Source organism: Megascapheus bottae, chromosome 13 (genome assembly GCF_031878675.1).
Source record: "Megascapheus bottae isolate mThoBot1 chromosome 13, mThoBot2.hap1, whole genome shotgun sequence".
NCBI classification, from domain to species: Eukaryota; Metazoa; Chordata; class Mammalia; order Rodentia; family Geomyidae; genus Megascapheus; species Megascapheus bottae.
In genome coordinates, this window is record NC_143521.1 from 29,931,097 (window position 1) to 29,948,004 (window position 16,908).

The 16,908-nt window shown below is 37.9% G+C and overlaps 1 protein-coding gene across 1 annotated transcript; it reads left to right on the forward strand.

Annotated features, from left to right (window-relative positions):
* The first annotated feature begins 1,983 nt into the window (after positions 1-1,983).
* Positions 1,984-16,840, forward strand: Pdcl2 (phosducin like 2). The gene is made up of 6 exons (XM_090343575.1): positions 1,984-2,113; positions 6,832-6,952; positions 7,473-7,563; positions 13,165-13,308; positions 14,570-14,778; positions 16,533-16,840. Exons 1-6 carry the CDS (start codon positions 2,108-2,110, stop codon positions 16,685-16,687), a joined length of 726 nt encoding a protein of 241 aa, XP_090199701.1. The 5' UTR covers positions 1,984-2,107; the 3' UTR covers positions 16,688-16,840.
* Positions 16,841-16,908: the final 68 nt, after the last annotated feature.

The following is a 16,908-nucleotide window of genomic DNA, read 5'->3' on the forward strand; positions in this document are numbered from 1 at the left end:
TTGTAATCATTGTCAATTGCAAAAGCTTAATGTATTGAAAATTAAAGTTTCTAAAAATACTTTTACTGTTTTAATGATTAATAGTGTTTAATAAAGCTATAAATAATTATGTCCTTAGATGCCTGTCGCTTTTGAGTGTTACTACACAGGAGTTTTATTTTACTAAAAGTATTAACCTCTCACAGAGACTTGAGTGGATACTTCTTTTATATTATTACAATAGCTCATTCAATCATTCATTAGAGGATTGAAATTTCAGGCACAAACATGAGACATTACCCTAAGGTAATTAAAACAACATCAACAACAAAAAAGGCTGGGAGGGAAATAAGGACTAGGACCATGACTCAAGTGGCAAAGCACCTGATGCAATGACCTGAGTTCAAACCCCAGTACTGAAAAAAAAAAAAAAAAAGATGTGTGTCCCCCCTGCAACATCTGAAAAGTAGTCAATCTTCACTGGGAAAAATTTATCTTAATAATATCATAAGCATACCTAGATACCCAATTCATGTTTAGTGGATGCAGAACTAACTTCAGATGGAAGCAGAGTTTAATGTTCACTCTAACTTTCTGTGTGTTTTCTTGGACACCACTCTTGAATTCCCACTTCCTCTTCTGTGTCATTTGCTGCCTGATTAGAAAGGTGGAACCTTAAATGCATGAGATTAAGTCATACTTATGCACAGTAATTCAACTCACCTGGACTTTTTGTCAAAGCAAGAATTGAATATTAAGACAAAATTCTCAGGATCTTTTTAGAAATTTAGAAATAGGTAGCTTGCTTACTTACAGAGGAGAGAAATTGTATCACGTGGTTACAAAAATGTGTTTTCCAAGAGGTTTACCTTTGTGATTGTTGTTCTTAATGTACTATGTGAAGTTATTTCTTTTCTCTTTTGTTCCACTTATGGTTAATCTCATGTGGTTATTGTATCTGACTTTGTTACCTGGTATACAATATATATATATATATACATATACACTTATTTATTTGAAATAGGGAAGGAAAGGAGGAAAACAAGATGTTTGGGAGGGGTGGAGGAAGGGAAGGGTGACAAAAACATGAGAAGGAGTATCAAAGTTGGAGAAGTAATGTACCCATTACCTGATGAATGTAACTGTAACCCCTCTATACATTATCCTGACAATAAAATACAATTAAACCTTTTTGTTTTCAAATACTTGCACTTAAAAATTATTGTCTCCTGTACAAATACAAAAGAATATGTTAGCTACTAGTAACATAGAATTTTTATTAAGGACTAAGTGACCACTATAGATGAAGTTGGCCCTGCTGACCACAGTTTCAAGTTGTGTAACTAAAAAACTGTGTTGTTGTTGTTGTTTCCCAAATCTTGTTGAGTATATGCTTGGGGTTATATTAATGACACCACGAATTTTCCCCAAGTTCCTAATAAACAGCTCCTTTCTGTTAAACAGCAAGGATGCCAACAGTTTAAGTTTCCTAACAGAGATCCTACCTCCTAAGGCCAAGATAAGGTCTGAATATTCACATCTCATTTGAAAATCTGATGAAAGCGCTTCATAGTTAACTACAGGAAAAAAAAATCTCCACATAAAAGATAATGATTCAAGACATGTGAAAGGGTATCAATGTATGTGAATTAATGCACCTTCTATCTGGCAAATATCATGTAACCCTTTTACTAATTACAATAAAAAAATAAAAAAAATAAAAGATAATGATTTATGCAATGAGGGTTAGGTTGTTTTTTTTTTTTTCTTTTTTCTCTAAATACAAGTTATGGGTTTCTGGTGAAGCAGTCCTTGGAAAGCGTCTCCACTCCAGGAATTTTGTTATTTCTGTGAAGACAGGACCACACCAGCCCTTCCCAGCAAACTGGGAGGGAGGTGCTCCACTAAGATGGTCCAGCACCTGCCTTCTCCAGAGCCAAAGCCACGCCTCTGTGTTGCCTGGCAACTGAGACCTCAGAGCACGTGGTGCGAAATCCTGGTTCTCCCACCCACTCCCCGCTGGGCGTTGGAAACCGCTGGGCCTGGAGCCGGTTGTCCCCCAGGCTCGGGGGCGGGGCTTCAGGTCTAGGTCCCCAGTCCCCAGTGAGGAGGGGCTTGGCAGAACATCATGCAGGTGAGGGCCACACATGGAGGGGGAGGGGCCTGCGGTGTTGCAGGGGCGAGGGTTGTGTTCTTGGGAAGTTTTGCGTGGGTCTCTGGCTCGTTTGGGTTATAGGCCTAGGAGAAAGTAATTTCTTCCAACCTTCAAGACTCCCCGTTTGTTTTCGGAGCAACTTCCAGTGTTGTTTAGAATTGCCTTTCACATTTGAATCCTCGAAAGCCTGCAGCTGCACTCTTTCCAACTTAAGAAAGCATAATTTTAGTTCATTGTCCTCTTAAGAGACTCAGATCCAATGCCCTAAGTCGTAGAGTGTGTCTTAGAAGGAGCAGCTCTCCCTGGAGATCCTCCTGCCTTAGCATAAAAACTCGGTTAGATTCTCCATTTATTTTCCACAGAAAGCTTCTCCAGGCTCTACAGCATCCTTATCGATCAGAGCTTTCGTTTTGCTTCACGTTTCTTCTCTCATCTTCCCTTTTGTTTTAAGCAAAATAAAATTCTCACTTTGTAGTTTACAGAACTCACAGTAATTTACAGAAACAGCTTTTGCCCTCCTTTTCCAGATCAAAAAGAACTGGGATTTTGTTTTCATACTTAATTTAATAGGATATTTTAAATATAAATTATTTGTCACTATGGTGTAATCTATTCATGTTAACAATAGATTCCTTTCAAGTACATTTTATACAGTGTATAAAACTCTATAGATAACAAGGCCTGGTGGCTCACGCCTGTAATCCTAGCTACTCAGGAGGCTGAGATCTGAGGATCACGGTTCAAAGTCAGCCCAGGCACTAAAGTCCATGAGACCCTTACCTCCAATTAACCACTAGAAAAAAATGGGAGATGTGGCTGTGGCTCAAAGTCTAGGGCAATGGTCTTGAGCTGAAGAGCTCAGGAACAACGCATAGGCCCGGAGTTCAAGTCTGACGACAAGAAGAAGAAAGATGAAAGAAGAAAGAAGAAGTCTACAGATTTTTCCTGGTTTTCATCAGCTTGTGGGTTCAGGAGAAATGTAACTAAGAGTGAAGGCAACAGCATACGAACCTTGGTTGATTAGTTGACTTACTCAATGGCCAGTTATACAATTCTTATATTTTAGATATGATCTTGTTCAAAAAGTTTAGAGGGAATATGACATATAAAATGACATGATTGTTTGAGAAATGGATTGTTAAATAAAATTCCATAGCTAACTTCTAAAAGCAAAGAACAGAGTAGTTTTGACTATACAATTTGTTCCATTGTTTCCAATGCCTAGATGAATTGAAGAACAATCAGCGAAGCTTGACTAAGTCTTTAAGGATATGATGTCATGAATATTAAGAGTGTTTTAACAAGGAAAAAGTGACCACACAGAGAAATCAGGGAAGGTTGTCTCACGGTTTAGTAGACAGTAATAAAAACTGACTCCAAAAACTCCTGGCTCAAGACACCTTTCATAGGATTTCATAGTACAATTCACAGCTTCCGATTGTTGGAAGGTCCAGCAAACCTCACACTGAATTTGATATAAATTATATTCTAGAGTGCCCCCAATACCTGGAAGAAATAAATAGAAACTCCTTGTGGAGGAAGATATTTTTATCTCAGCTCTTAAGGAATTTCTACCAAGACAAATTAAATAAAAAATAACCAGACACCAAAGAAAACCAGCAGCATGGCCATTGACCAGTAAAAATAGACTGCAAAGATGACAGACATTAGGATGATCACAAGCAGAAAATAAAATGCTCTGCTTATTTGATTTTTAGAAACAAATACCTACAGAATAGAGAACAGATTACTCTTAACAAGCGATCTTAATGTTTTTATAAGTTATAGGGGGTGGGAGAGGGAAATGGGGACAAAAACATGAGAGCGGGTATCAATGTGTGAGAAGTAATGCACCTGCTTTCTGACAAATGTAACTGTAACCCCTCTATACATTATCCCAACAATAAAAAGTAATAAAGGAAAAAAAGAAAACTCAGTATTACAATAACATTAACTAAACCAATAAAGTCTTCTATATAAAAAACTGTGGGGGTATTTCTGAATTTAAAGAAGACAAGTGAAAATAATATTCCCTATTTGTAAATTGACTTAATTCTCAAAAAAGTCAATACTACCTATAGCAGTCAATAGATGCCATTCAAACCTTGCCAATCCCAATATTTTTTTTCAGAAATAGAAAAACTCACCTTACAATTTACATGTAATCTCAAGGACCTCCACTAGTCTAGTGATAAATAGTCTTCAGAAAGGAGAGCAAAGTTAGAGGATCTTGTACAACAGTGTGGATAGATTGCTACTGAATCATGTATGTAAAAATTTGTAAAATGGTAAATGTATGTTTTATTAAAGAATGCATGAGGGCTAGAGAATGATGGCTCAATATAAAGTACTCAAGCCCCTAGGTCCAATCCCTAGCTCCACAGAGGGAAAAAAATAATGTTAAGAAAACCATGTAAAATTATTGAAAATTAAAAGATGCAACAAGGGCCAGGAGTTTGACCTAATGGTAGAGTGCTTGCCTAGCATGCACGGCAAGCTAAGTTTGACTCCGTACAACATACATAGAAAAAAAGCTGGACGTGGTGCTGTGGTTCAAGTGGTAGAGCTCTAGCCTTGAGAAAAATCCAAAGACAGTGCTCAGGCCCTGAGTTCAGTCTCCAGGACAAAAAAAAAAAAAGATGCAACAAATGAAATTCAAACAAATCAATGGGTAGACGTTTTTCATCAGAAAACTAGATATAGGAAAAGAACAAAAGAGATGAAAGAATATATATTTATATACACACATATGTATATATATATATATATATATATATATATATCCCTTCACTCCTCTTCCCCCCCCTCCCCCCGCTCCCTCTTCTGGGGCTTGATGAACTGAAAACCAGGTGCTGTCCCTGAGTGTTTTGCTCAATGCCAGCACTATACTACCTGAGCCACAGAGCCACTTCTGGCTTTATATGCTTATGTGGCACTGAGGAATCAAACCCAGGGCTTCATGCCACACAAAGCCACATTCCCACTGAGCCACATTCCCAGCCTTGATTAAGGAATATTTAAATAGATAATTTCTGTGAATTTCTCAGAAGTATTAAAAGATAACATTCTACAGCTTCAAAAAGCCCAGTTAACATATGCAGGACAAACAAAAGGAAATATCTAGAATTTGGGCCAGGAGCATGGCCTAGTGGTAATGTATTTGTCTAGCATGCATGGAACCCTGGGTTCAATTCCCCGGAATCAAATACACAGAAAAAGCTGGAAGCGGTACTCTGGCTCAAGTGGCAGAGTGCTAGCCTTGAGCAAAAACTGTTTAAGGACAGTGCCAGCCCTAAGTTCAAGCCCCAGGACTGGCAAAAAGAAAAAGAAAAAAAGAAAGAAATATTTACTTTGATGCATCACGGCAAAATTTACAAAATTATAGACAAAGAAAAGATTTAAGGCAGCAAAACTCTCTTAGACTGACAACTAATTGCAATCTAGGTATCAACCAGAGCTGTGGTCTCTATGGAGAGGACTGTAGGAGGAGGAATTGAGAACCAAGTTCATTTATGTGGTAGATGTCGGGTTTAGTACTTTTTCAGCTAGTTGGTTGAGGACTTGAGCCCATAACATATTCTTGGCTACATTTTCTGTTTGTTTGCAACCAGGCTGACCTGGAACTTGCTGTCTAGTCCAGACTGACCTCAAACTCAAATCCTCCTTCTAAGTCTGCTAAGTGCTTCTTGTAGCCACATTTTCTTCTTTCTTTTTCTTTTGTGCTGGTTCTGGGGCTTAAACTCAGGGCGTGGGCACTGTCCTGGAGCTTCTTTACTCAAGGCTAGCACTCTACCACTTGAGCCATACCTCCATTTCTGGCTTTTATGGTAGTTTAGTGGAGATAAGGATCTCAGGGGCTTTCCTGCCTGGGCTAACTTTGAACCATGATCCACAGATAAGATGAATCACTAGTGCCTCGCTCCACCCACATTTTCTTGATGCATGATTCTCTCCATAGTACAATTCACAATCTGGTAGCTGACTTCAGCAAAGCCAACAAGAGAGTCTGTTGGTAAGACAGAAGCAGACAGAATATAACCACAGAAAATAGAATTCCTTTACCTTTGTCATATTTCCATTCCTATCAAGGAGGGGGAGATCATCCCGAACTATCATAAACTTTGTCACAGAATTCTCTCACATAATTAAGTTCTACTTTTCCCTGAAAGCATGAGAGAATATAGACAGCAGGTTAGAGGAACAGTAGTTAAAAGATGATTAGTAATGAGTGGAAACTAAATGAAAGATCAATGACTCAGTGACAAGAAAACAAGGCTAATCTTCACAAAAAGCAAGTTATAGTTAGGATAGCAGTTTGGGGATAGAAACACTTATAGATTTAATCCTGTGAACCTACATAGCTAAACATAGACCCAAGATCATCAAATCATATTTGTGTATGATGTGAATTTATTTTGCCCACTATAGATCAGTGAATTGCCTGTGACTTATAAATTTCCTGCTTCATAGGTGATACATATGATCTAAATTTGTTTTTTATTAAATTTCTCCGTGTGACATCAAGGGTAGAAGGTGTATCTTATTTCTCAAAGAACGCAATCCCATGAGTGCTGGCAAAGGTCCACTTTGCTTTATTCTTCAAGCACAGTTAAGTAACTGTTTACTGAGATGCAGTTATACAAACACATGTTAAAGTGGACAGCCATACCAATAGGTTTGCTTTTCTCATTGTGCAGGATCCTAATGAAGACACAGAATGGAATGAGATTCTAAGAGATTTTGGCATTCTTCCTCCAAAAGAAGAACCAAAAGATGAAATTGAAGAAATGGTTTTACGTTTACAAAAAGAAGCAATGGGTATATTTATGCATTTGTGGGGTTAGATGAAGGGGCACCACTGTTAAGGTAGAAATATTGTAATTTTGTGTACCTACTATAACAGAGGCATTCAAAATTAAAACCTCACTTATTCCATCAAAATTAGCCTAAAAAGGCTAATTACAAGTTGAAAATCATGTACTAATAAAGGAGCTGAAATATTATGCTTGTAAGTTAGTAAAATTTCTTCTCTCACTATATGTCTCTACATGTAATTATCTTAATAAAAACATTCTATATAGTGTGTATAATTGTTCAAAATTTCTAGGTCCTAATGGAGTCTGATTGTGTTTGCATTTCACCTGTGACCTGTCAGGCCTGTGTACTTTGAGAGTTAGAAAACCTTAAAGTTGTAGTTTCTATAATATGTAAACTGTTTTGTGGTTGACTGTCACAGATTTGTTTAAAAATATTCTTGGGGTCATTCAGTATTTTTTCTTTAAACATTGGAGAGTAATGATAGTTGTAAACAGTTTGACTATAATTTATGTTGTTTCAGTTAAACCATACGAAAAGATGACACTTGGAGAGTTGAAAGAAGCTGAAGATGATTTTGATGAAGAAGATATGAAAGCTATTGAAATCTATAGGTATAGTGTTGGGTTACTTATGAATTGTGAGAACTTAGGTTGTAATCTTTTTATAGTTCTTTTATATGTAATGACTTGCTTCTCTTTTAGACTTTTCGACATTTATAATATATGACCATGTAGGTAATGTTAAGTTTATTTTACTTGGAATTTTGATTCATGTCTTTAGTCAGTTGTGGGGAGTTTCCAGGCTATTAGTTCTGAAAATATCCTTTCTTCCCTTTTCTCTCTCTGCTTCAGGAGTTCCCACAATGAGTGTGTTTACCTGCTTATTAGTATCCCGTAGGTCCTTTAGGTTCTGTTTACTTTCTCTCTCTCTCTCTCTCTCTCTCTCTCTCTCTGTCTCTCTGTCTCTCTCTCTCTCTCTCTCTCTCTCTCTCTCCCCCTCTCCCTCTCCCTCTCCCTCTTCCTCCTTCTCTGTCTCCGTCTCCGTCTCCGTCTCTGTATGTGACGGTACTTGGGCTTGAACTCAGGGTCTGGTCACTGTCTCTTAGCTTTTTTTGATAAAGGCTATCAATTGAGCCACAGCTTCACTTCTAGCTTTTTGATGGTTAATTGGAGATAAGAGTCCATGGACTTTCCTGCCTGGCCTGGCTTTGAACCAAAAGCCTATGATCTAAGACTCCTGAATACGATTACAAGTGAGAGCCCCCAGCACCGAACTGGAAGAATCCTATCTTCACAGTATCATAACTGTGATATTTTCATATCACTTTTTTTAGTTCCTGTAGTATATTTTTACTCATATCATTTCTGTACTATTTTTATCTCATCCAAACAAATTCATTAATTTTTAGATATGAGCTTGCTATCCTGAAATTCAATTCTATTCTGATATTAACAAAAATATTTAGGTAATAACCCACATTGAGAGAGCACTTCATACACACTAGAGTAATAATACTGAAGACAAAGGGGCTGGGAGTTTGGCCTAGTAGTAGAGTGCTTTCCTAACATGCACAAAGACCCACGTTCAGTTCCTTGATACCACATACATAGAAAAAAGCCAGAAGTAGTGCTGTGGCTCAAGTGGTAGAGCTCTAGCCTTGGGAAAGCTCAAGGAAAGTGCTCAGACCCTGAGTTCAAGCCCCAAGACCTGCAAAAAAAAAAGAAGAAAGAAAAAAGAAAAAGAAAAGGATAAAATAAATGTGTTTGTAAAATGATGGGGAAATTAGAACCTTTATAATAGCTAGTGAGAATGTGAAATTGTGCACCTACTTGAACAAACATTCTGGAAGATACTCAAAAGGCAGAGTTATTATATGATCCAGCAGCTCTATTCTTATGTACCCAAGAAGTTTGAAAACACAAAGCCTATATAGGAAGACTCATAGAAACATTATTTACAATAGTAAGCAAACAGAAAGCCTGAGTGCCCATCGACTGATAAATAAATAACTAAAACAATGCCATACACATTCAGTGGAACACTACTTGGCTAAAAAATGACATGTAGTACTATGACTGTGTGCTACAGATATATAAACAAAAAGTACATCCTTGGATACCAAATCCTGGAAGTGATAAACATGCTTTTCAACTTCCACAATTTTTAGTATCTTTACTGGATACAAAATCCTAGAAATGATAAATACCCTTTTTAACTTTCACAATTATATTTTATGAAATTTCTCAACTATTTGATCCATACCCTACTGTTTTATTTTTCAGGCTATGACCCGAGTCCTTCTCATTAGAGACTTCATTATTTTAGAACGCTTTACCTCCAGTCATTTGAATCTGGGATATAGAAGATTACATAGGACTTTTTAAGAATAAACCATCAAAATGGATGTATCACTTTCGTATCTCTTCCATTGCCTATAATTTACTCCCATAACCCTCTGCAAAGGAAGTTTGTACATGTGTTCTTCTGTGAGCCTCAGTTAGTGAAAGCCATAATGATACCCTAGATCCTGAGCAAACTCAGAACTAGATAAACACAAAAAGTAATATTAAAGAAAACCCCCAAAACAAAGCACTTTTATGTTGATCATCTGCTATGGGATAACAAGTCATTAGTTTTTACCTAAATGACGTAGAAAAATCAATGTAGCCATAAACATATGTACAGTCTATTCTTTTTGTGGCAAATATACTAAATTGACTTTCTTAACATATGTTTCTCTTTCTCTTGGTGTGGTACAGTACTGCTGAAGCTAAAAAGCTAATTCTAGTAGAGCCATGGGTCAAGTGGTAGAGTACCAGCCTTGAGCAGGAATGCAGGACCTTTACCACTCCAACTTTATTGATGCAATGTCAATGTTTCGGTTACTGTTGAACACATTCACAGGACATTTGAATTTAGAACTGAGTTAAGAGGACAAAGAATAATTAGTCTAGAATTTGCTTCATGGTTTTGGAGACATTGTTCTGACAACAGTCTTTTATTCTCAGATTGTTGCTAGGGAGATACGTTTCTAGAATCAACATTTGTTGCTGTGACTTTCTCAGTGTCACAGTAATTTAATACTTGGGCCAACAAGTAGAAGAGCAATTCCAGATTCCCCAGTTTCTGCATTGCAGCAAACAAAGCCTGGGCCGACCAGTTTTGCAATGGTGGTTTGGAAGTAATTCTTGGTTGCCCAGCCTAGGGCCTACTCCTGTCTGTCCTTTGCACTTAATTCCCATATTAAGCTCTTTTCTATTTAAAATAGCCAGAAGGCTATTTTATGCCACTGAATCTCAACTGATAATAATTGTTCAGTGAAAAGTGCAGGCCTGTGAACACTGTGAGACTTCCTGATGGCAAAACAAACCCATGTGTTTCTATCAGTCTCCTTCCCAATTTCAATGAAGTCACAAAATGGAATGAGGAGAAGGAGGTGATCGGGAGGAGCAGGAGAAATAGTTGATGGTTACACCATTAAGTAGGGCATGGTGTCATCACTGGAACAGAAATATTTTGACGTTTCAGAGTAATGATAACCTAGAGTAATGTAATCAATCAGGTTAGGGAAAATTAAGGATAGTGACTGTAAATATACAGTACAAGATAGGACTCCCAAAAGATTCTAGGTTAACATCTCATCTGGTAGAGGAAAAAAAATTAAGGGCCTCAATTTGAAAACTCTGAGAGAAGCTACCCTGTATTTATTCCCAGCAATCTCTTTCAGGCTCCCTTTTGCTTGGATTAATTGTAACATAAAGAGAGATGTGTCTAACATGGCATGTTTCTAGCATATAAAATAAGGTCAGAGTGTTTTTCTTTGTTTATTGCTTTTATGCTGGACCTGGGTCTTGAACTCTGGGCTAACGCGCTATCCCTGAAATTCTTTTTCTCAATGCTAGCATGCTGCCACTTGAGCCACAGCTCTACTTCTAATTTTTTTTTGGTAGTATATTGATAGTTTATTGAAGGTATCATAGACTTTCCTGCCTAGACTGGCTTCAAGCCATTATTCTTAGAACAACGCTTCTTGAGTAGCTATGATTATAGTTATGAGCCACTAACACCAGGCAATGTCGAAGTGTTTTGAAATGTACCCAGGATTTTGTTTTTATTCAACAATGAGCAACAGACAATGCCATTGCAAAGGAGAGTTTGTTCCTCACAGTTCCCAAGAGTAGAAGCCTCGTCTTGCCACATACAGGGCCACACCGGGAAGCACCTGAATTGTTGAGGTATCAGAAGGAACAAGAGGAAAGCATGGGTACACACCCTTGTCATGTAGAGAAGGCTATGCAAGGTAGAGTAGGCAAGCTGGGGATTGGCTATTTTGAATAAGTTGGGTGGATTCTGTGCTACAGAGTCTAACAAAGTAGGTTAAAAAATCACACACACACAAAAAAAAACCCTATTTCATTGCTTTTTTTTTTTTTTTTTTTTTTTTACTTTTTTACGGTCCTGGGGCTTGAACTCTGAGTCTGGGCTCTGTCCCTGAGCATTTCAGCTCAAGGCTGGCACTCTGCCACTTGAGTCACAGTGTCACTTCTGGTTTTCTGGTGGTTAATCCCAGACTTTTCCTGGCCAGGCTGGCTTTGAACGGTGATCCTTAGATCTCAACCTCTTGAGTAGCTAGGATTACAGGCGTGAGCCACTGGTGCTTGGCTCCCATTGCTCTTTATAGACCCTTTCTTTAAGAAAGTTTATGAGTGCCTACGTTAAAAACCCAGAATGATCTCAAATAAATAACCTAATTATTCACTTTAAGCGCTTAGAAAAACAAGAGCAAGCCAGACCCAAAAGCAGTGGGTGGAAAGAAATGGAGGTATAAATTAATGAAATGAAGACTAAGAGAATAATAATAAAAAAGTCAATGAAAATAAAAGTCAGCTATTTGAAAAGAAAATGAAATTGACACACCCTTAAGCCAACAAATGGAAAGAAAAGAGACCTAATAAAATTACAAAGGGAATATTACAGCAAATGCCAATTAAATTCAGACAACCATTAGAGAATACTTTGGAAACATAATCAAACACACTAGAAATTCTAGAAGAGATTATCATCTACATATAGATGTCAATCTATAAAAGTTGAGCGAATAGCTTACTTAGGAGGCTGAGATCAGCCCAGGTACAAAAGTCTGCAAGATTTTTATCTCCAATTAACCACCATCAAACTGGAAGTGTCTCTGTGGCTCAAATGGTAGAGAGCTAACCTTGAACTGAAAAGCTCAGGGACAGTGCCCAGGCCCAGAGTTCAAGCCCCACAACTGACAAAAAAAAAAAAAGTATGTTAGACTGAGAAAGACATTTGTAGACTCTCCAGCTTTTTTTTTTTTTTTTTTTTTTTTTTTTTAGAATAATACAATGTATGGGCTGGGAGATTGGCCTAGTGGTAGAGTGCTTGCCTAGCATGCAGGAAGACAGGGGTTCAATTCCTCGGTACCACATACATAGAAAAAAGTCGGAAGTGGTGCTGTGACTCAAGTGGTAGAGCTCTAGCTTTGAGAAAGCCTAAGGACAGTGCTCAGACCCTGAGTTCGAGGCTCAGGCTGGTAAAAAAATAAAAGAATGACACATGTGTAAAACAGGAGTCTTCGGGGAAAGGTACTACCAGGAAGGGAAGGGCAAAAGGGGAGGAAATGCGGAAGGGGACATGTGCATATTATTAATATATCTTATACATGCATATAAAAGTAGAATAATGGAACCTCTTAAAATTGGTTTTTGTTTGTTTCTTGCCAGTCGTGGGACTTGAACTCAGGGCCTGGACACTGTCCTTGAGCTTTTTCAAGGCTAGAGCTCTACTACTTAAGCCTCAGTGCCACTTCTGGCTTTTTTCTATGTATGCGGTGCCACAGAATTGAACCCGGGTCTTCGTGAATGCTAGGCAAGCACTCCACCACTAGGCCAAACTCCCCGCCCTCTCCTGAGGTTTTAACTGTACAATTATCTTTTTTGGCCCAATGTCTTACATGAAAGCGACTTTGTGGGCCCTAGTCTTACATTAACAAATCAAGGCAAATTTCTTTTACTTTGCAATACCCATGATCCCACAAAAATTCATAAAAAAGCAAAATGACTTGGTTATCTCATTAATGATTATCTTCTAATTTAAGGTGTTTAATGTATAATGACATTACAGTCATTGTTCCAAACTGTTACTATATGTTGATTGACCTAAAACATTTTATAACTGTTTTTTTAAATTAGAGAAAAGCGTTTACAGGAATGGAATGCACTTAAGAAAAAACAAAAATTTGGGGAATTAAGAGAAATTTCTGGAAATCAGTATGTGAATGAAGTCACAAATGCGGATAGAGATTTATGGGTTATAATTCACCTATACCGATCAAGGTAATTACCAGAGTATTTAAAAGTATTAGTGTAAGCTGGGCATGGTGGCTCACACCTGTAATCCTAGCTACTCAGGAGGCTGAGATCTGAGGATCAAGGTTCAAAGCCAGCCAGGGCACTAAAGTCTGTGAGGCTCATCTCAACGCACAGACCCAGAGTTCAAGCCCCATGACCGACCAAAAAAGAAAGAAAGAAATAACACTTGGAATGGGGAGGAATTATCTTATCTAGCATGTGCAGATTCATGGGATTGATACTCAGCACCACCAAAAAAAAAAAAAAGGAAGAAAATACATCAAAATAGGGTAACCAAATATCCAAAATATAGCTCAGGAGACTGAAATCTGAGAATCGAGGTTCAAAGCCAGCCCAGACACTAAAGACCATGAGACTCTTATCTTCAGTTAAAGTAGCCTTGAGCTGAAGAGCTCAGAGACAGTGCCCAGGCCCAGAGTCTAAGCCCCACTACTGACTGAAAAACAGAAACAAAGAAAAAGAAAAGAATGCAGCAATAGAAAAAAAAAGGAGAGGAGATATGAGACACGGAGATGAAATCAGTATGACTTGATTGGTTACCTATTAAATACTATAGAAGAAAAATTTTGAACCCACACACCAACCTAATAAAATATAGGAGAAAGGTACATTTTTTGGAGGGGAGAAAGAAGAGGAAATTCATCTACTGTTGCTATTGGAGCATAGGGATGTTTAGGGGATGTATCTGCAGTAAGAAAAACTGCAGAAAGTATGTATTTGAGGTAGAGAAAATAGAAGGAAATTAGGGAGGTTAAAAGGAACTCTCAATAGCCAATACCTGTGGCTCACACCTGTAATCCTAGCTATTCAAGAGGCTGCGATCTGATGATCATGGTTCAAAACTAGCTGGGGTATCATGATAGTGATGAGTTAGGGCCTCTTCATTTCAACGAGAACAGCCAAATATTCTCTGGACGTTGGTTGTTTCTGTATTCCTCCTCCCCCGATGATTTACCAATCACTGAGTTGAATGTAGTTTGCCTACATTTGGCACCAGATTTTCACAGTAGTTATTTCCTTCCCAGTCTATGGGTGGCACTTTCAATAAAAACCAGAGGACTCTACAGTTTTACCTTTGCTAAAATTAACAGTGGATGATGATAAGGCTATGCTTTTATAAGAAACTGAAGATACATTTTGTCATGGAGATGTTTTATCTGTTTTATTAAACTGAGGTGAATAGTATGTTTCTTAACTATAATACATGTATTGTTTGTCTTTTTAGCATCCCAATGTGTTTGTTGGTTAACCATCAGCTTAGTCTCCTAGCAAAAAAGTTCCCAGAGACCAAATTTGTTAAAGCTGTGGTGAATAGTTGTATTCAACACTACCATGACAACTGCTTACCAACAATTTTTGTTTATAAAAATGGTCAGATAGAAGGCAAATTCATTGGAATTATAGAATGCGGAGGAATAAATCTCAAGCTAGAAGGTAATGATGTTATTTTTTTAATTTACTTAACAAACTAGTGAAAACTTCCTTGGATCCACAATATCAAGAAATCATATTTCCTTAAATCATAATTTTCCCTTATCTTCAGATCATTTTCTGCAATAACTCTTTCTTTCCCTCTCTTCTCTCCCCTGTCTCTGTCTCTGTCTCTGTCCCTCTCTCTTGCTCCCTCCTCCTGGGCTTGAACTTAGGTCCTGGGCACTGTTCCTAAGCTTCCTTTGCTCAAGACTAGTACTCTACCACTTGAGCCACAGTGCCACTTCTGGCCTAGCATTCTACCACTAGGCCACATTCCCAGACCTGTGCAATCCTAATATTTTTTGCAGAAAACCTTTAATGATTTCCTGCTTAAAATAGATTTAGATTTCCAGGCTACCTCTCCAACTGTACTTCTCAGTGTTTTAATATTTGCTGCCACCAGGCTGGCCTTCAGCCCTACCTCATTCATCTGGGCCATCACACTTCATTGCCCCCTTTCCTTATACCTAAAATTCCCTTTATTTTGTTTTCCCTCTCCAAATCCAATTGTTAAGGATCTCATATCCATATCTCATTATGAAATACTAGACTTATTACTCATCTATGTTTTGCTCCATGAAATGTCTATAGCTGTGTATAAATTTACTACCATGTATTCTATTCTCTTTGAGGTTCATATCCCTAACAAGTGCATTCTCCCATTTTGTTTATTATTTATTTATTTTTTGCCAGTCCTGGACCTTGAACTCAGGGCCCGAGCACTGTCCTTGGGCTTTCTCGAGGCTAGAGCTCTACCACTTGAGCCACTGCACCATTTCTGGCTTTTTCTATGTATATGTGGTACCAAGGAATTGAACCCAGGTCTTTGTGCATTTTAGACAAGCACTCTACCACTAGGCCAAACTCCCGTCCCTTATTCATTTATTTATTAATTTTTTAATGGATCCTCCCTCCTCCCTAGGGCAGTGGAGGCCTTCAGACTTTTTTATCTTTTTGCCAGTCCTGGGGCTTGAACTCAGGGCCTAGGCACTGTCCTTGGGCTTTCTCAAGGCTATGCTCTACTCTACCCTTGAGCCATAGCACCTCTTCTAGCTTTTTCTGTGGATGTGGTACTGAGGAATTGAACCCAGGGCTCTGTGCATGCTAGGCAAGCACTCTACCAGTAGGCCAAACTCCTGGCCCTCCCATTTTATTTTTCAAATACAATACAGGACTATTATTTTTGCTGTTTTCTATTTCTGCTTTCCTTAGGTTTGTTCTTTTCCTATCTTCTTGATTTAAATATGCAAACTATTTATTTTCAGTCATTTTTGACATTAGTGGAGTTTGAACTCAGGGTCTCACATAGTTAGGCAAGTATTCTACCAATTAAGCCAGGTCTTCACCTACAATACTATAGTTGATGGTTTTGTTTTTTTTTTTTTTTTGCCAGTCCTTGGCTTGATCTCGGGGCCTGAGCATTGTCCTTGAGCTTTCTCAAGGCTAGAGCTCTACCACTTGAGCCTCATCACAACTTCTGACTTTTTTCTATGTATGTGGTACCGAGGAATTGAACCTGGGTCTTCATGCATGCTAGGCAAGCACTCTACCACTAGGCCAAATTCCTGGCCCTGATGGGATTTTAAATACATCATCATTTATATACTAATTTTTATTAGAGTCAACTATAGATTTACAGTTATTATCGATGAGATTTTTTTTCTTTTTCTTTTCCAAACTTTTTATCCAGTTTAACGATGGACTGTTTTTTTCAGAACTTGAGTGGAAGTTGGCAGAAGTTGGAGCAATAGAGACTGATTTAGAAGAAAATCCCAAAAAAGGCATTGCAGATATGATGGTATCTTCAATTAGAAACACTTGTATTTATGATGATGGTGACAGTTCGAACAGTGATAATGATACCAAATAGAAATATTTAATAAACTGTGTTAAAGTTCATATATGCTCAATATTTTATCATTCATAATCAGAGACCAGAAAGTTTATACATAGTTCTAGTTTTAATTTTGTATTAGAATTGTAGTTCTTACAGCATTAAAAATTTTTCAGGTGTATCAGAAAATTCATTTTGTGTGGTTTTTTTTTTTTTTGATCAGTCATGGGGCTTAAACTTTGGGCCTGGGCCCAGTC